We start from the raw sequence: 19,319 nt of genomic DNA on the forward strand, positions 1-19,319 counted from the left end.
GGATTGATGGTGACTATGATAGGATAATATAAGGTCCATCTCAGCTATTCACTTATCTGGGAAAAATATTCATCCCATGAATGATTTGAACAACAAAATAAAATGATCATTGAAGTCTTGCATGAGTAAAGAAATGAATTGCTCTTGAATGCTGGTTTGGGGCTGATTCCTCCCATGTGGCATCTTCCCTCGCTGAGCGTGGTGGGAGCAGTGACCACCAGCAGCAACCTGCCTCCTGCCTCCCCCCCTTGCTGCAGCAGGCAGGACCTGGAGAGGTGCCCTGTCTCCAAAACGCTGGTGGTGGCTCTGGCTCACTGCCTGGCGTGGACTCTGTCCCCACAGCAAGCCTGCCCTGGTCCCGCCTTGCTGGAGTAGCTGCTGCGGGGGGACCCGCTGTCACCTACCTCTGCTGAGCGGGGCTGGGTGGGAGAAGGCACGTGGCACCTTCTGCCTTCGCCTCCCACAGACGGCGAAAATCTGCCAAAAAAGGCAGATGCCAAAGAAGGAAAAAAAAATCTTAAAAAAGGTCTTAAAAGCCAAGCAATATATCACCGTCCCGCAGCATCCATGGCAGTCACCGAAGGTCCCTGGCCAAAGCCCTTCCCTGGACGTGCTGCAGGGAGCAGCTCACAGCTCTCTGCCAAGGCAGGGATCAGGGATCGGGCTTTGCATATTCGAGGTGAGGAGCCCTTTGAGGAGAGCAAGTGACTTTGCACATGGGAAGGTTGTGGCACAGCCGGGAATACAAGCCAAGTCTTAAGGATGCTAATAAGCCTTAATCACCAGACTACTTTTCCTTATCATTCAAAGTACTACAAAATCCTCCCCTGCATCTTTTATTAACCTCCCCTTTTTATCACCCGAGACATTAATTTGCCCCTAAATTTAGGAAGACTGTTCTAGCCCTTGGGGCAACGAAATGGTGCAACGCCTCAGTTTCCCTCTTTCACTCTCATGATATGAGAAAAATACTGAGCAAGGATTTTTCCCCATCACATGTTCTGCTGCTGGCACCGTAAACCAGACCATTCAGAAGGGCTTTGGTCCGTGCCTCATCATTCATGTGACTGCTGACTGAATACAAAATGTAAAAGGTTACCTGCTCAGTGCAGATAACATCAACTATTGCACATTTTTAATTGTCGCTGAAAACAGCAGCCGGTTTCATTGGACCAGCGCTGGAAAAAAGACACCAACCCAGGTCTTGCAACGTTTTCCTTCAGCAGGTGTGTTGTTGTGATGAACTTCAGAGTTTCGCATAGGTGTACTCCAGCTTTGTATGAATATTCAGCTTTGACCAAGGGAGAAGGGTTCTTAAAGTTCCTCGGTTTGCACAGGCTGTTGTTTCACTGTACGCCCATTAAAAGCTTTAACTGTCTGCCTGCTTATTCAAAGCTTCAGCTTGAAATTAAAAAGGAAAAGGTCTGTGCTTGCACGGGGGACAGAGGGAAACAGCAAAGAAACCTTTTAAGGCCAGTCATTAGTTTGTATTTTACCTGTATCTTAGGGGTACCGAAATGACCAATTTTTGTCAAGATCATTTGAAAATGGATGGGGACTGAGGATTAGAAAGGCTATTTTCAAATAGCTACCAGAAAGCGGTTTCACTTTTTGGGGAAGTCTGGATGTTTGTGCATTAGTTTTTCATTCCTACCAGGAAATTTTTCTTATGGTCTCCAAATTCTTACAACTAAACAGCTTATCTTGGAAAACATTTCAGTGACACCCATCAGCCTCTTGCTCTCTGTGAGGGGTTTGGGCACGAGCCTGGGAGGCTAAAATGTCAATAAAATGTTGCAGAGAGGTTATGGGCGTGGTGAACATGATGATTTTATCCTCAGAGATTTTGTTTGGGGACAACATGGCATGCTTTCATGCTTTCTGCTTGGAATTGCTCTTTTTCTCCCTGCATGCTCACCTCTGATGGGCCAGCGCTGTGGCAAGCAGGGTGCGAGGTGCTGCACAAAAAGGTGCCAGGCGGCAGGATGGCTGGGGAGTGATGAAGCCACAACCTTTTGAACTGGGCTTTTTAGGGTCATTTCCTCATTTTTCTCTCTGAGATGCTACATTATGTGAAACACTGCTGCTACATAGCTCCATGGGGTGCCAGCATGGAGGGTACAGGACGAGGTGGACCACTAGCCACGGTGGGGTCGACTGGGGGCTGCATCCTTTGCAGCTTGCAGGGACTCTTTTGGAGGGCAGTGATGCCTCTTAGGGTTGGACAACCCTTCCGGTTAAAAGCCTCCATTTTCAGCTGCTTGTAAAAATTAGTGTAACCTCAGCCAGCAAGGCACAAACCTTCCCTTTTACTTGTCCTCCTCTTAAAAACAGAGGTGGAATTTGAGCCAAAATATTCAGCTGTTTGAAAAACCTCACAGCTGGGGCACCCAGGACCTATTTCTTTGGTGGAAGGGAGAGATGCTGAGGCTGGGGAAGGTGGATGCATGCTGGGGCTCTGTGGGACAGGGCAGGTCTCCCCAGTGTCGCAGCGGGGGCATGACGGGGGTAAGCAGGCAGCTGGTGCAGGCAGGTTGGTTTCTCCCCTGCCTGTGCCTTGTGAAACAGCAGGCAACGGCGTGATTGCGTACTCCCCACGCCGCACGCAGGACAGGTCTGTGAATCAGTATTTCACCAGGGCTTATCTGCCAGCCCTTGTTTTGTTGCTGCAGAAGCTGGAGAAGGGGCAGTAAATGAAAGAGGAGCTGGTGGGAAGTGGAAGGTTTGATAAGGCTCGGTTGGGCCAAAGAAACAAACAACAAGACAAATACACACTGGCTGCTTCCGATCTGGTGACTTTCTGCCTCTGGGTGAGCGGCACAGATGCTGGGCTACTACTGAACCCCATCTTCCTGTGGGGGCGAGAGCAGCTCTGCGTTTTCTGGACCACGATACCATAAAGTCAGAGTTATGTCCCTAAGCGTCAGGTTGCAAATATGGCAGCCACATGACACAAAACATTAACCCAAAAGAAACTCACTGCGCCAGCTTGAGCATGGCTTAACAGGTTTTAGGAGGTTTTACTGGCATCTTGCTGCCTATCCTCATTTACAGTTTAGAGTGATGCTGTTTGCCTGTGCCTTTCTGCGCCAGAGCAGGTTGTTGCCTCGCTTCTCGTGGCCATTTTTCTTGGAAGGGTATATTTGATAAATGGGTTGTTTAGACCTCACCTTGGCTGCGTGACTCCTTGCCGTGCATGCCTGGGGCTGAGGAGCAGGGAAGGCCCCAGGTCCCCAGCCCTGGGCTTTCCCCTCACAGTGAGTATGGCTTCTCTCACATACTTTGAAGCACATTAGTGCTAATTAATTATCTGTAAACCTTATCACCAGCTCACCTACTAGGAAACAATGCCTTCTTGAAGACAGTAATCTGTAGGAATAGTGTTATGTCTGGGACTGGCTGCCTCCCAAGAAATATCTCTCCGATCTGTGGAAAAAAATGTGCCGAGGCGAGGGGTGTAGCAAAGGTGGCATCTCCATTAGCAGCGATTGAGGCAGAGAGTAGGCCCATTTCTTTTGTAAGAGCTGAAATGTGGAGGCTATTGCTCACATCCCACATAGCAGCAGTGGCAGGGCAGGTCCAGGGGCCGAGCTACCTGTTTTGGAAGGCATGGAGTGGGGTCTGAACACAAACATGAGTCATCACTGCAACGGGGATGGGGGGATGGAACAGCTGGAGGATGAACGCTCCCCGGCAGGAGCAGGCACCCGGGATGGAGGCTTCATAGGTGGCCCTGCCCCTGAAGCAGCAAATGGGGTAATTACACTCCTCAGCCTGGCATGAGGTGAAATTTGGAGTCCGTGGCAGGGGTTGGAGCCATGGCGAGGGCAGTGAGGGGGCTGATGAGGATGAAACACTTGGAGGGAAAACAAAGCAGCAGGATTTCAAAGGCAGGAGCCTCCTGTGGTGTTTGCATATTCACACTGGCTTGGTGTGGGAACAGGCACTTGGTCTGCAGCGGCCTCCGTGGCAACCTGCAGTCGGTATTATGGGTGCCTATACATCTGCCTATGGAGGAAGTCAATGCTTCTGCATTAAAAAGGCAGAGCCTTGTTTCTCCACAAAAAAGCTTCTGACCCATCGGTGCTGCTGTCTACCAGTCCCTCCCCATGGTCTGGGGGGACATTTGGGATCACCAACCCCCAGCTGACAGGTTGGTCCCAGCTCTGGGCCATGTCCCCAGCGCTCTCTTGCCTGGAAGCAGGTGCATCATCAACAGCTCTGGTTTAAAGTCTCTTGCCTACGAAGAGTTCGCTAAGGAGAAGCCTTGATGCCTCGAGCTCAGTTCCAGCCATGAGACCATGGAAATGTCACAGGAACCTCCTAAACTACTCTGTCATATGGAATTGGGAGGGCTTTGCCATTTACAAACTCTGCTTTTAAGCATCATAGGTGTGAAAAATTCGCACAATCAGAGCTTATAATTAAATCTTTTATTCACCCTCTTCCTCTCAGACCATGTCTTCCTCCATCAAAATTGAATCTGTTGTGAAGGAGAAGAACAGGATGGGAGAGTGCCCCGTCTGGGAAGAAAGGGAGAACGCACTTGTCTATGTAGACATTAACTCACAGAAAGTTTGCCGCTGGAGCCCACTCACCAATGAGGTACAGAGTGTGTCTGTAGGTAAGAGCCTGTACTTACTTCATCCTGGGAGTCTTCTCTGCCCACCCTGTCCACCCCTCCTGGTAGGAGTCCCACAGCATGGTGGCCTCCCTTACTGTCCATGGGGCCACATGCCCTGCCCTCCCGTGATGTGTTATTGAGCACGGTGTGCCACAAGCCAGCCAAGCGGGGAGGGCTGTGCTCAGGTGTGGAGGTCCATGCACATATTGCCCTTGCTAGGCCCAAATGGGAAGGCATGTTTCATTTGGGATCTGCAGAGGAAAACGTACAGTCCTAATGTGTCTGTCCAGAAGGTGGAAAGATCTGGAGAACATAGAGCCAGTAAGGTGTGCTAACAATCCCACGGGAGAAGGATCTTAGCATCAGCTCAGCCTTTCCTGGGTCAGGGATGTCCCAGTCAAGCCCAGATGCCTTTGGTGAACTGGGGAGGGGTAGCACTGACTGATGGCCCTGGAGCTGCCCAACATCTCCCACCCCCTCTCACCTGCAGATGCCCGCGTTGGCTCGGTGGCATTGCAGCAGTGTGGGGGCTACGTCATTGCCCTGGGGACCAGGTTTGCCTTTCTGGACTGGGACACCCAGGTGGTCACCACCATCCTCGAGCTCGAGCAGGATAAACCCAACAACAGGTTCAATGATGGGAAAGTGGATCCAAAGGGGAGGTTTTTTGCTGGTAAGTTCCCGGCAGAGATTTTTTTCTGGAGCAAAGAGGAACTAATTACAGTGTATTTTATAAAGTGCATTTTATTCTGTGTTCTCGATTCCTCTGTTGAGTTCCCTACAAAAACCACTGTTGCGAGCATGAGCTGTCATGTGAACGCTCTGCTCCGTTATTGCCTGGCAGAGGAGGACAAGGAACCCCACATCCTCTGACCTAAATGAGGACAGAGGCTGTTGACAAGGGCTGTCTGGCAGCAAATCTCCCCTTCTGCTTGGAGGATGGTGTTTTTCAAACGTCTGCCTACATGGGAGGTGAAAAGCTGGTGAAGGGCTCATTCAGGTGGAAAGGTTTTTGGAGGTGTAGAGGAGGATGCAGCTCCTAGAGCAGAAGATGCACTGCAGCTTGCACCCTTCATGTACAGCATCCCCGGTCAGCCCATGGGAAACAGGGATGTGGGGAGAGATAACTGGCCTCCTGAAGGCAAGAGGGACTTTTGCCGCTTATTGCAATGCAGCCAGGAGCCTGCTGTATAAATCCCATATAAATGATGAGCCAAGCACAGCAATCTGGGCTGGAAGTGGAGGGAGACTGATGGGAATGAAAATGGCTCTGTTTTTTGGTTTGGGTTTGTTTTTGGTTTTTTTTTTTTTCCAACCAGCCAATTCTTCTCATTTCAAGTTTGCTAGAAAATCAGGAAATTTGTTTGACTCATGGTTACGCTTAAGGCACTAGAGTTAAGGGCAAGAATAAGAGAGAAGAACCTGCTTTGCACACCTATTGCTATCTGTGCATAGCAGATCAATGCTTTCAACAGGGGTTTTGGCCAAGTGTTGTAAAACAAGCTCATGAGGTCTTCTAAAAGGAGAGGCCACAGAGACAGCCTGTCACAGTTAAAAGAAGGTGTAAATGCCCCCCTTGAGTGCTTCCTGTCCTGTCAATGCAGAGCTCTCTCCTTTCCAGAGAAGAGAGTATCAGAAACTAAATAACACAGAGGCATAAATTAAGAAAAAATATCACTTCTGTGGTATTCTCTATTTGCTTCTGAGATAACTGTGATTTACAGCACCTGTATTTTAAGGTCACAGTCTATTTAAATGATAAAAGTAGCCTACAAAGAGCAACAACAAAAAGAGCTTGTGATGCTTGCCTGCATCTCCGCTTTTGCTGTGAGCGAACCCTCAGCCCCCAGCACATTGCGGTGCTCCTTTGGGTCTTTGGTGTCTATGACTTAAACCACATGGCAACACAGAAACTAGTCCTTTCGTTGGCCAGGATCACCTCTGCATGAAGCAGTTCTTCCTGACCCGTTCCTTTTCCTCCTCATGAGTCAGACGGGACTGCGTTAGTCCCTCTCTCCCTAGGACCTCTTAGTAACACTTAGAGGAGGTTTTTGATTGGGCATGAGGAGCAAGCTTCTGCTTTCTAACCAGCGCTCCCGTTGCCATTTCAGGTACGATGGCTGAAGAGACGGCACCGGGGGTCCGAGCGAGGCGGCAAGGCGCTCTCTATACCCTTTTCCCCGACCATTCGGTAATAAAACAGTTAGACCAGGTGGACATCTCCAATGGTCTGGATTGGTCCCTGGACCACAGGACCTTCTTTCACATCGACAGCCTGGCATATGCTGTGCATGCCTTCAGCTATGATGTGCACACTGGAAAGATCGGTACACTTGCTTTTCTAAACTCAGTGACAAGTAGTGTAGTGCTTTACCCTTTCTGCAGCAAGACCTGGGCATGTAATATGCAGCAATTTATTTGACAGATCTCATATCTTCCGGTTACAGCTTGTCAGCAGGCTGACTGTGATTTTTCTCAAGCTCAGTTACAAACCAGGTGTATTTGGTGAACAAACTTTTGACAATCCTTCGAACTTACTTTCATCTGGATCGATGGCTTATATTTAGACCTGTTCAAGGCGTTGCAGGGAAGAAGCCATTTATACTGCAGAGTATAAATGTACAAATACAATTAGCTTGTAGGATGCTATTTATTCTTGAGTGCCATCTACTGGAATGCTTCAATTGTACTAGCTCCATAAATACAAATACAAATACAGAATGTGCATGCAGAAATATAGAAATGTATTTAAAGAATCAAGTTATCATTGTGACTGAAGTTTCCCAATTCTGAAATTAAAATTGCCTTCAGATGTTTGGCAAATTTCACTTACATTAATTTTCTAGACAAATATTTTTATTACACTGTCTGCAAAAAGGAAATGTAAATGCAAGCAAACCAGATGTAACCTTATTTCAAAACGCTGTGAAATATTTTTGTGCTGTATCAACCCATTATACTCCATGGGAATTTAAGTGGCTGAAATGCCTTTGTACTCTAATCAGTGTGGACTTTGTGTAATCATGAGTGAAAATCGTACAAATAATTATAGTTACTCAGATTTCGTTTTGCGAGAGAACATCTATTTCTACAGATTTTAGGAGACAAGATTTCTAAAGAGACTTAACGTTACTTTTTCTCCCCCAAATACAAAAATGCAACGAGTTTGAGTTTCCTGGCCGTGGCTTTACGCTGGTGACTGACTGGTTTTGGATGGTGTCATGGCCACAAGATGCTGGGTCAGAACAGGCAGACTGCTGCCTGTGGGCACCTCTCCATGGTCTAAGCATTTGCCCACCAACCTGTCCATGCTACAGCCTAAGCCACTAGCAGTTGGTGCCCAGGCTTAATCAAAACTGGTAGCTTGACTGGCCATTAAAATAAGTAAAGTTCTTGATCTTTTCCCATGAAAGATTATTTATTACCAATATTTAAGTTCAAGTCATTACTTATGTGATGGATTGTTCATAGAGAGACATCCAGGCTGCCATGAGCAATGAAAGTCCAGAAAAAATTACCGGGCTTGTGGCAGTCATGGTATGGTGGTCAGCTAGTGGGTTAACAAGATGGACAGAGGCATTTTGTTATCTTCCTCAGTAGAATAATAGGAGCCCTAATTCAGTACAATCCCAAACCACAATGGCTCTGCTGGGGGCTTGTTTCTGCGAGGCTAAGTTAGGCTTTTAACACATCTGCTAAATGCATATGTGATACAAATTTTGCAGCATGTCTTTGTCACAGCAAATGAATGTATCTGTTTCCAAGAACGTGGAAGATGTTAGACTGGGTTCTGATACAGAACTGGTACCAGCCCACCTAACACTGGCTTCGTAACCCTCCCTGCAGCCTGCCCCAAACTTCTGTACCATCTAGAAAAGGAGGAGCAAATGCCTGATGGGATGTGCATTGATGCAGAAGGGAAGCTCTGGGTGGCCTGTATTGATGGCGGGAGAGTAATTCGTATAGACCCAGAAACAGGTAAGGCCTCCACCAGCACATGCATATTGAGTGTCACCTACGTGGCACAAACACGAGAGGAGAGACAGCCAGGAGGAATGGCTCCAAGGTGAGAAACGAAGGTGTTGTTTATTGCTCATCTCTGCCCCACGGGCTGCCATGAGGATCGCTGGTCCAGGCCCCGATCACATGGAGAGTGCTGCTCCCTGTTCTGCCTCCCAACATTGAGTACCCCTGCTCCCATGGTCTGCTGATGCAGCACACCCACTTCTTAATAATGCCACTTTCAAAAAAAAAAAAAAACCCACACAAAACACAACACTGCTTATCTATTGCAAGAAACATTGTAAACCTGCAAATAAAAAAGAAAAAATTCTCAGTGTTGGAATGTTTAACTGGGAAAGGCTGTTAGGGGATGACAGCCACCCCAGGTCCAGGTGTCTCTGCCCTTCCTGGCTTCAGACACTTTATTGTTTCATTTTGAGAAAAGGAAATTAAGCCTCACAGATGTAAGCGAGAGGCTGAAAAATAGTTAGAGATGAGGCAGATGAAAGAATTTTGTTTGCCCACAAACAAAACATATCCTTTAGGATATGGCCTGTCTGAAAGGGAGACGCCTTCTGAGTAAATGCCACAGCTGCACCACATGCACTAAAAGTGCACTCATATTTGCATGTTTCCTTGAAAACGGACATTAGGAAACAATCACATATTTTTTCCCAGGAAAAAGAATCCAAACTGTGAGGCTACCTACTCCGAGGATTACCTCTTGCTGCTTTGGCGGAAAAGACTACTCAGAAATGTATGTGACTTCTGCATATGATGGTCTGGATGAGGCCACCTTAGCCAAGGAACCTCACGCAGGAGAGATTTTCAAGGTGAGCAGATTTTATTTCTTTCTACACATCAGACCTGCCAAACCTTGTGCTTGGAGAGTCAGGTGCCCTCCCGGCTGCCCTTGCTCATCCCGCTCACCTGATGTGCTGGTCCAGCTATGTTGTTCATCCCCTGGATGGGCACAGCTGCTTTTGCACAGCTGCTCATGCATTTGGAAGGAAGATGTGGAGAAATTTCTAGTAATAGTGTTGATATGTTGGTTAGCCAAAGTTGGTATGCGGCTGGGATCTGAAGTCAGCCAGTGGATCTGGGTCTGCCCTATTCTGTAATACACTATAAGGAATTGGGTCTTGCTCCTATATCTTTCACCAGTTTTGGAAATTTCACTCCCTTAATTCTAATTTTTTAATTGAACCAGGATATCTAAATACTCACAACACAGATTGCTGCTTTAAAAATTGAATGCTTAAATTCACCAGAGCAAAGCTTTGCATTCCAACCCCAAAAATTCTGGGAATTTTTTTAATCTGTTAAAAGTTGGTGCTGTGTTTTGAGTAACTAATAATCCACATTTTTGTCAAGGACTCTTGAATCCAAAACTTGTTTCTCTCTTCATTTTTTCAGTCCATTAGTAAAAACTACATCAGGAAAATAAACTGCAGTTCTGAAACAGCAAGTGCCATCATTCCCTGAAAGTTGACCATAGCATGAAAGGGAAGGGTTGTAAATGAGGGGAAATGGCTAAGCCAAACTGTATTATCAGTTTGGCAATAGGATGAAGACATGTTCCAGGAAGGATGGGGATCTAATCTGGGATCTGTGACCTTCTAGCTGAAAGCAGTGCTTGGAACACATTTCCCATGGCCAAGAACCGATAGATTTCTCAAGCAGCAGAGTTTAGGAGCCCACAGAAAAGTTAAATACCAAAAGATAATTTTGAGCCTTGCCTTTTTAATCTCCCTTCCTCAGTTCTCCAGTTGTAGAAGGGAGTTGGTATTTTTCAAACTCACATTTGTCTTGCATGGGAAAAGCACATTAAAAGTTGCTATGACTCATTTGGTTAATACAGAGAAAAGGACCACATGTAAGGACCGCAGATAACGTGTAAATTAGCAAAATTATTGAGTGGTTCTTGATAATCTTAAAGGTCTCGAAGAGTTCTAAAGAACTCCATATAAGGACTCTTTTTGGGCTCCTCTTGAAGAAAGGGTAGGTTGCTATGATATTTATTGTACCACATTTGAATGTTGTACTCTGTTGGAGATTTATCTTTTTCCTTTCTTTTATTTTTTATTGTTTTAAACAGATAACGGGCCTGGGTGTGAAAGGGATCCCACAGAATTTCTATGCTGCTTGAACAGTGATACTAAATAACAAGGAAGAAATGCTTGCGTCTTGTAGTAATTCTGACAAGAAGTCTAATGAACTGCAGAATTTATCTGTGTGAGGATTTCTAAATCCACATTTAAGACCATGCTTGTTTGGAATTGAAGATATTCCATGTTCTGTGGGCCCGTGGCATGATGCAATAGGTTAGAGAGCTAAAGTTAATCTGTGGTACACTTGATAGTTTTTGTGACTTCCCGTAAGCCTCTTGAAGCTTGAGCTTAGTTTTGTTGAACTTTCTGATGACCAGCCCTGGACTTTCAGCTCTGTGGTTCTCAAAGCAGAATCTGACTCCTGGCTTGTCTTTTCATGTTACAGTGATGTACCAGCAATGATATGGCAGATTTTAATAAATATTTTAAGAGTGATGACTTGAACTGGACTGCTCCTCTGCTATGTGACTCCCCCTGAGGTGTTTTCTTGGTGAGCAGACTTATTTGTAGTATTCAGACTCCATTTTTACATCCTTGCTAGCCCATTTCCATTTGCCTTGTCATGAATGCTTCTGTCTTGTCTTTAGGACACCATTTGTGCTGTTGAAAATAAACTATGCAACCATATTTAAAATATGCTTAGAGATTTTCTTATCCTCTGCATTCAGATATTACCATGAAAATGCTGAGTGACCACACGCTGTCAGGGTACAAACAGTCTACGAGCTACCAGGATGGCCTGTGATACCGAAAACCGATGCTCCATAGAGTCATCCTGTCAGGGGTCATAGTTGCACATAGGCACATGGACTTTCCTTTGGTTTCCATACCTTCTTATCACATGCATGGCTTCACCTTCTTATTGCATGCATATGCAAAGACTTCTTTCTTCCTTTCCTGTTTTGTCTTTTTCTCCTTTTTCTCTTTTCCCTTTCGATTTCCATTCTTCTCTTCCCTCTTTCTCTTTCTTTTTCCTCTCAGTTTACTCTTTGAACTTAAAGTAATCTCACTTGTTGTCAGCTTTCTTCTGTCTCTTTGTGGTCCATATTGCTCAGTATTGAGTTTGAAGTCCTTGTCCCTGCCTTCAGTGCTGTATATATCTGCTTGGGTTTCTTGCTGCATTACCCTCACCTCCTCTTTCTTCTCTGTGAGGGTACATCTGGGCTATCGACATTTCTCCCTTTGCCCAAACTGTTCAGGGCTTTCTCCCACACCAAAGACTACACCAAAGTTGACTCTTGAATTTGGGGTTTCCCCAAAGGCATCAGCACACTTGCAATGAGCCAGGTCCTGTCCAAAACTTGGCCAGACTGAGCAGGTGAGCAATGGAAGTAGAGAAGTTGCTCACCTATTCCTCCTGCTTCTCCTGCATGGTCTGTGGACAGGGCAGAAATAGCATCTTGCACGTGAGTAAGTGAAATGCACTTTGGAAAATGCTGCCAGATGAGCCTGTGTAAAAACAGAGCAGCTGCGGAGGGCGTCTCTCAGTGTTTCCTGGATTTGTGCAAACCTGGGCCCCAACAAGGCTACCCTTGACTCCTTGGCCTTCAGTTCATTTCACAGTGAGCAGGGGCTGATTGTACCACAGGGGTACAGAAAGCACTATGTCAAGGCGGATTTTTAGAGGCTATTTAAATAGTGACCCAACACTATGCTGGAATCACTGAAACATAGTCATCTTTTTGGTCCGAGCTGGGGCAGCATCTTCTGTCCTGTTGCAGGATACAGCTCTGCGGGGATCTACTTGATCTTAGGAGGAGCTCCAGAAGCTGTTTTTAGGAAAAGCCTACTGCACATGCAACAACTCTTCATTGAATCAACTCTTTTTAATCTGTATTTTGTTTGTGTTTCTCCAGTTATTTTCTAGGGAAAGGTTTACTTTAATTATTTGAGAATGCTTAAGACCTGTAGATATCCAATGAAATCTAGCCTTCACATTGAATTCACTATCTTTTTATTACCTGGGAAGATACACAGCATATAACACATCTTCAAATCCTTAATGCTGACACTTTGTGATTTTACAAGGAGGTCAACAATACTCATAATTTATCAGACCAGGTGTTTCAATGTCTTCCTCTGAGATATTTGGCCTTTCTGCCTTCAAAGCCTTGAGTTAGCCCTCAGACACTCTGAGCAGGGACTAAGAGTTCGATGCCTCATGAGGATAATGTCCCACAATAACCCATGCATGGAGGAGCACAGAAACTGTGGTTAGTCATTCAGAAATGTTAAACACAGTTTCTATGAGGCTGTATGCAGATTGCCCCTAGAATTAGCTGTTTTCTTCAGAACCAGCATCCGTCCCCTGGCAAGGGGTCCCTCCTAGCACTTTTGAAAGAACCGAGCTGGCATTGGTTTCTTCCTTTTAAAATATCTGTAATGCCCAACTCTCTTATGTGGTAGCTTTTTGGCCTGCTGCCAAGTGAGAGATCTGGTTCTGTACTCTCCTCAGGCAGAGGGCAGGTCAAGCCACATGTCTCGGGGTAATGTCCTACCCATTTTGAAGGGTGATGTGACATGGGGGGGGCATAGGTGGTATATGCCCCTCCAGCTGAACTGAACCACAGCCCAGAAAGAAATCTGAGGTCCAGAGGGTGAAGAAGGCAGCTTTATTCACTAAGCACTATTGAACATACTTGACCATCGAACAGTGTCCTGGCTTCAGCTGGGATAAAGTTAATTTTCCTTCTAGTAGCTGGTACAGTGCTGTGTTTTGGACTTAGTATGAGAATAATGTTGATAACACACTGATGTTTTAGTTGTTGCTAAGTAGTGCTTACACTAACCAAGGACTTTTCAGCTTCCCACGCTCTACCTGGTGCACAAGAAGCTGGGAGGGGGCACAGCTGGGACAACTGACCCAAACTGGCCAAGGGGATAGTCCATAATTTATGATGTCATGCTCAGTAACTGGGGGAGTTGGCTGGGAGGCAGTGATTGTTGTTTGGGGATGGGCTGGGTGTCAGCCAGCAGGCGGTGAGCAATTGTATCATGGATCACTTGCTTTGTATATTATTTTTATTATTATTACTACTAATACTAATACTAACACTAATACTATTTATTTTATTTCAGTTATTAAACTGTTGTTATCTCAACCCATGAGTTTTCTCACTTCTACTCTTCTGATTCTCTTCCCCATCCCACCAGGGAGAGAGCGAACGAGTGGCTGTGAGGTCCTTAGTTGCTGGCAAGGGTTAAACCACAACAATCCTTTTTTGGTGCCCAATGTGAGGCATGAAGAGTTTGAAATAACCCATTTAGAGTGTATTAAGGAATTTATATCTATTAACAGTTGCTGGTCACAATATTGATTCATCTGTTCTCAATATTATTTTATCTGATCTGTACCGTGCTCTTGTTTTTGCTGTACATGTTGAAGATTGGTGTTAGTTTTTGCAGCTTGCTGTGCCCTGCAGTGATTAGTGATGTTTTGCTGGGAGATTTGTTATTAAAACAGTGTCCTTGAGCTTAATCTGGTATTTGGTTTTTGTACTGAAGCCATTACTGTACTTTGGGTACCACCTCATGGAGACAATTAGCAATTATACCTCCTCCTCTGAGAGGTTTTCTATGGAGGACATACAGACTGGCACCTTCACTTCCCGCTTCTATGATGTTTCCTCCTTCATTACAATAACATTTCGGTACCTTGAACATCCTTGGGTAGTTAAGATACATCTGTCGGTACTTCTTGGGAATATTGTTCCGGTTTTGTCTAAGGTTAATAAGCAATTTAGGAATAACATCCAGAGATCTGCCCCAAGGCTGGGTAGTTATGATTCACAGGGTGTGTGGGGTAGTAATGGGCAAATGCCAAGGACGGTGGGCACCTCCAGAGTTTTGGAACTTCACCCCTGAACAAGTGCAGAATCCTGAAAAATTAGCAGAGTAATTGGAAAAAGTATGCTGTGACCCTGGAAATTCCAGAGAGACACAAATCACTGCAATGTGCTGGGGCCTGGCCCATGCCTGCCAAGCCCTGTTCAACACTGATGAACATCAAGGTCTGAACGAAGCCACACCACCACTGAGTGCTGCCATGGTGGACATGCTAGAAGTTGAATACGAACTGGAGTCAAAGGCAGCCAAGTGGTATGCCACAACTGATATCACTAATGGTTTTCTCAATCCCTCTGGCAGCAGAGTGCAGGCCACAGTTTGCTTTCACTTGGAGGGATGTCCAGTACCGCTGGAATCGACTGCCCCAGGGGTGGGAACACAGTCCTACCATTTGCTATGGACTGATCCATACTGCACTGGAACAGGGTGGAGCTCTGGAACACCTGCAATACATTGATAACATCATTGTGTGGGGCAACACAGCAGAAGTTGTTTTTGAGAAAGGGAACAAAATAGTCCAAATCCTTTTGAAAGCTGGTTTTGCCATAAAACAAAGTAAGGTCAAGGGACCCGCACAGGAGATCCTCTTCTTAGGAAAAAAATGGCAAGATGGACGTCGTCATATCCCAATGGATGTGATCAACAAAATAGCAGCCATGTCTCCAACAACTAGCAAAAAAGGAACACAAGCTTTTTTAGGTGTTGTGGGTTTTTGGAGAATGCATATTGCAAATTTCAGTATGATGGTAAGGCCTCTTTATCAAGTCACCCAGAAGAAAAATGATTTCAAATAGGGCCCTGAGCAATGACAAGTCTTTGGACAAATTAAACAGGAGATAGTTCGCGCAGTAGCCCTTAAGCCAGTCCAGGCAGGACAAGATGTAAAAAATGTGCTCTACACTGCAGCCGGGGAGAATGGCCCTACCTGGAGCCTCTGGCAGGAAACACCAGGAGAGACACGAGGTTGAGCCCTAGGGTTTTGGAGTCGGGGATACAGAGGGTCTGAAGCCCGCTATACTCCAACTGAAAAAGAGATATTGGCAGCATATGAAGGGGTTCAAGCTACTTCAGAAGTGGTTGGTACTGAAGCAGAGTTGCTCCTGGCACCCCTACTGTCAGTGCTGGGCTGGATGTTCAAAGGGAGGGTCCCCTGTACACATTATGCAACGGATGCTACGTGGAGTAAATCGGTTGCACTGATCACCCAGCAGGCTCAAGTAGGAAACCCCAGTTGCCCAGGAATCTTGGAAGTGACCATGGACTGGCCAGAAGGCAACAGTTTTGGATATCACCAGAGGAGGAGGTAACACGTGCTGAAGAGGCCCCACTGTATAACAAACTAACAGAAGATGAGAAGCAATACGTCCTGTTCACTGATGGGTCCTGTCATATTGCAGCAAAGCACCGGAGATGGAAGGCTGCTGTATGGAGTCCTACATGACAAGTCGCAGAAACTGCTGAAGGACAAGGTGAATCGAGACAGTTTGCAGAGGTAAAGGCCATCCAGCTGGCCTTAGACATTGCCAAATGGGAAAAGTGGCCAGTGCTCTATCTCTATACTGACTCCTGGATGGTGGCAAATGCCCTGTGGGGCTGGCTGCAGCAGTGGAAGCAGAACAACTGGCAGTGTAGAGGCAAACCCATCTGGGCCGTCACATTGTGGCAAGATATTGCTGCCCGGGTAGAGAACCCGGTTGTAAAGGTACATCATGTGGATGCTCACGTCCGCAAGAGTGGGGCCATTGAAGAACATCAAAACAACCAGCAGGTGGGTCAGGCTGCTAAGACTGAAATGGCTGAGGTGGATCTGGACTGGCAACATAAGGGTGAACTATTTCTAGCTGGGTGGGCCCGTGACACCTCAGGCCATTAAGGAAGGGATGCAGCATACAGGTGGGCTTGTGATCAAGGGATGGACTTGACCATGGATTCTATTGCGCAGGTTATCCACGAATGTGAAACATGCTGCAGTCAAGCAAGCCAAGCAGGTAAAGCCTCTGTGGTATGGGGGATGATGGCTGAAATATAAATCTAGGGAGGCTTGGCAGTTTGATTATATCACACTCCCACAAACCTGCCAAGGCAAGTGCCATGTGCTTACAATGTTGGAAGCAGCCACTGGATGGCTGGAAACATACCCCGTGCCCCAGGCCACTGCCCGGAACACTGTCCTGGGCCTGGAAAAACAAGTCCTGTGGCGACATGGCACCCAGAGAGAATTGAGTCAGACAACAGGACTCATTTCTGAAACAACCTCATAGACACCTGGGCCAAAGAGCACAGCATTGAGTGGGTGTATCACATCCCCTGTCACACACCAGCCTCCGGGAAAAATAAAATGATACAATGGACTATTAAAGACTACACTGAGAGCAAGGGGGAGGGTGGGACATTCAAAGACTTGGATACCCATTTGGCAAAGGCCACCTGGTTAGTCAACACTAGGGGTCTGCCAATCAAGCTGGCCCTGCCCGGTAAAAACTCTTATGTACTATAGAGGGGGATAAAGTCCCTGTAGTGCACATAAAAATATGCTAGGGAAGACAGTCTGGGTTATTGCTGCCTCAGGCAAAGGCAAACCCGTTTGTGACACTGCTTTTGCTCAAGGACCTGGGTGCACTTGGTGGGTGATGCGGGACGGTGGAGAATTCAAATGTGTATGTCAAGGGGATTTGATTTTGGGTGAAAATAGCCAATGAATTGAATGGTATGATGGTAATTGCTATATAATACCATATGTCATCACTTCCATGGTGGCTGTATGTCATATCAATGGTATTACAGTACGAATCACTCGGATTAATGAAGGAAGAACTTAGATGAAACCAAGCAAAGTACAGCGGGGATGGAACCAGGACTGGCTGGGGAGGGGGCACAGCCAGGACAGCTGACCCAAACTGGTCAAGGGGATATTCCATACCATATATAATGTCATGCTCATGAAGGGAGTTGGCCGGAGGGCAGTGCTTGAGACGGGCTGAGCATCGGTCAGTGGGTGGTGAGCAATTGTATCATGCATCACTTGCTTTGAATATTATTATTATTACTATTACTACTCCTACTACTATTTTTATTTATTTTATTTCAATTATTAAACTGTTCTTGTCTCAACCCACAAGTTTTCTCACTTTTACCCTTCTGATTCTCTCCGCCATCCCAGCAGGGGTGTGTAAGCAAGCAGCTGTGTGGTGCTTAGTTGCTGGCTGGGGTTAAACCACAACAAACAGGATTTTCCAAAATGCATTATTTCAATGCAGTTACATGAAATCTACTGTAAAACCAAACCTTCATTAGGTACATTATCAGACACTTATTCTATATGATTAATCTAGGTAATTAACAAGCACTTTGCATCTGCACTACTTGACCAGATAATGGGTAAAACAGGATAAAGACTCCTGGCCCATAGCTCTGCTTGACTCCTACCTTGCCCTGGAAGGGAGGTGAGTCCATACAGCTGCACAGACACCTTGATTGAGAAATAATCAAGTGATAATCAAGGAGAAATAAAATGCTCAGCTCATTCCAATGTTTGCTCAACAACCAAGTTGTTTTTTTCCTTGGTCATAATTCCAATAGTAATTATGCTGCTGGGGGTTCTTAAGAGCAAAGGTGTTAAATGCCCTCTGGCACCGTGACAATGACAAACTGCTATAAGGAACACTGACAATTATGCAAGATTTCCTGTTTACTCAGTCTGGAAAGGAATGTGAAGGCAGGATGTCTGGAGGCAAGTCCAGTGTCCTAATCTTTAATTAAAAAAAAGTATGAAGTGTGTCCAAAATTATTTGCAAAATTTGCTACCCACTAGGCTATTTGCTCTGCCAGAAAAGGAAAGTAGATTGTTTTGAATCAATTTGTGCTTGAGAAATTATTAATACCCTCTTTTTTTTTTTTATATCTTCACCAGGCATGCAAACCAAGCTTTCTGGATTTTAATTCTCCAGCCATTCCTTCCCCAAATTCTAAAGAAAGATGTGTGTGCTGCTCTCAGACTCCAGGGTCTGAGAGCTTTGGGATCTCTTATGTTGTAGCATGGCTTCCCAAACTAAAGAAATGTTTGAAGATTAATTTCTCTCTGTTGTCCAAAGGCCCACTACTTCAATTCCCTTCAGATTTCAGGACTTACTGTTTTGTGATTTTTGCTGCCTAAAGTGTTGACTGAAAACCATGGTGGGGCTATCCTCCAGCCTCGTTAACCAACGTAAGGCAAAAGTCATTTGCCCCAAGCAGGACAAAGGCATGAAGGAAGGGGGTAGGGGACAGGGTTCATTCTTTTTGTGCATGTAGGTAACAATATGGTACCTGTAGTCCTTGGAGAGGATGCACTCTGAGGGGGTTACCAGGTGACTGAGTGGTTTGTGTGGGTCAACCCCACACAGTGATATGCACAGCAGAGAGGATGCTGCCTGCCCAGGGGTAACCTGCTGATAAGGTATCTCCCCAACGTGCGTCATAGGCAGAACATAAAGGAGCTTGTCAACAGGATAGCAGTGACTGATGGAAGCTGCTTCCCCTTGTGAGGGGTTGTTGTGCACAACCTGCCTTTTATAAGCTTTCCTAAGTATTAACTGTGTTTAATGTACACTGCTATATTTAATGTGTACCTAGCTGAACAAACCTTCGTTTTCTTCCATGCTTTTGTGTGTGTTGGGCTTTCAACTGGGAAGATTTTGGTCCTTGTGTTTTTTAGCTCCTGTGGGACAACCTGACTGCCTTTTGTGCCTTCCCAAAAA

The 19,319-nt window shown here is 45.8% G+C and overlaps 1 protein-coding gene across 1 annotated transcript; it reads left to right on the top strand.

Moving 5' to 3' along the window:
- Positions 1-4,455: 4,455 nt before the first annotated feature.
- LOC142052109 (regucalcin-like) lies at positions 4,456-11,367 on the top strand. Its single transcript, XM_075081935.1, has 6 exons — positions 4,456-4,624; positions 5,115-5,297; positions 6,736-6,951; positions 8,471-8,602; positions 9,305-9,459; positions 10,725-11,367. The coding sequence occupies exons 1-6, from the start codon at positions 4,459-4,461 to the stop codon at positions 10,773-10,775; spliced, it is 903 nt and encodes a 300-aa protein (XP_074938036.1). The 5' UTR covers positions 4,456-4,458; the 3' UTR covers positions 10,776-11,367.
- The last annotated feature ends 7,952 nt before the right edge of the window (positions 11,368-19,319 follow it).

Source organism: Phalacrocorax aristotelis, chromosome 1 (genome assembly GCF_949628215.1).
Source record: "Phalacrocorax aristotelis chromosome 1, bGulAri2.1, whole genome shotgun sequence".
Lineage (NCBI taxonomy): Eukaryota > Metazoa > Chordata > Aves > Suliformes > Phalacrocoracidae > Phalacrocorax > Phalacrocorax aristotelis.

Coding starts and splice junctions, on each gene's coding strand:
- LOC142052109 (XM_075081935.1), top strand. CDS start 4,459: ATGTCTTCCTCCATCAAAATTGAATCTGTTGTGAAGGAGAAGAACAGG. Junction 8,603..9,304: donor TCGTATAGACCCAGAAACAG/GTAAGGCCTCCA, acceptor ATTTTTTCCCAG/GAAAAAGAATCCAAACTGTG. Junction 9,460..10,724: donor ACGCAGGAGAGATTTTCAAG/GTGAGCAGATTT, acceptor TGTTTTAAACAG/ATAACGGGCCTGGGTGTGAA.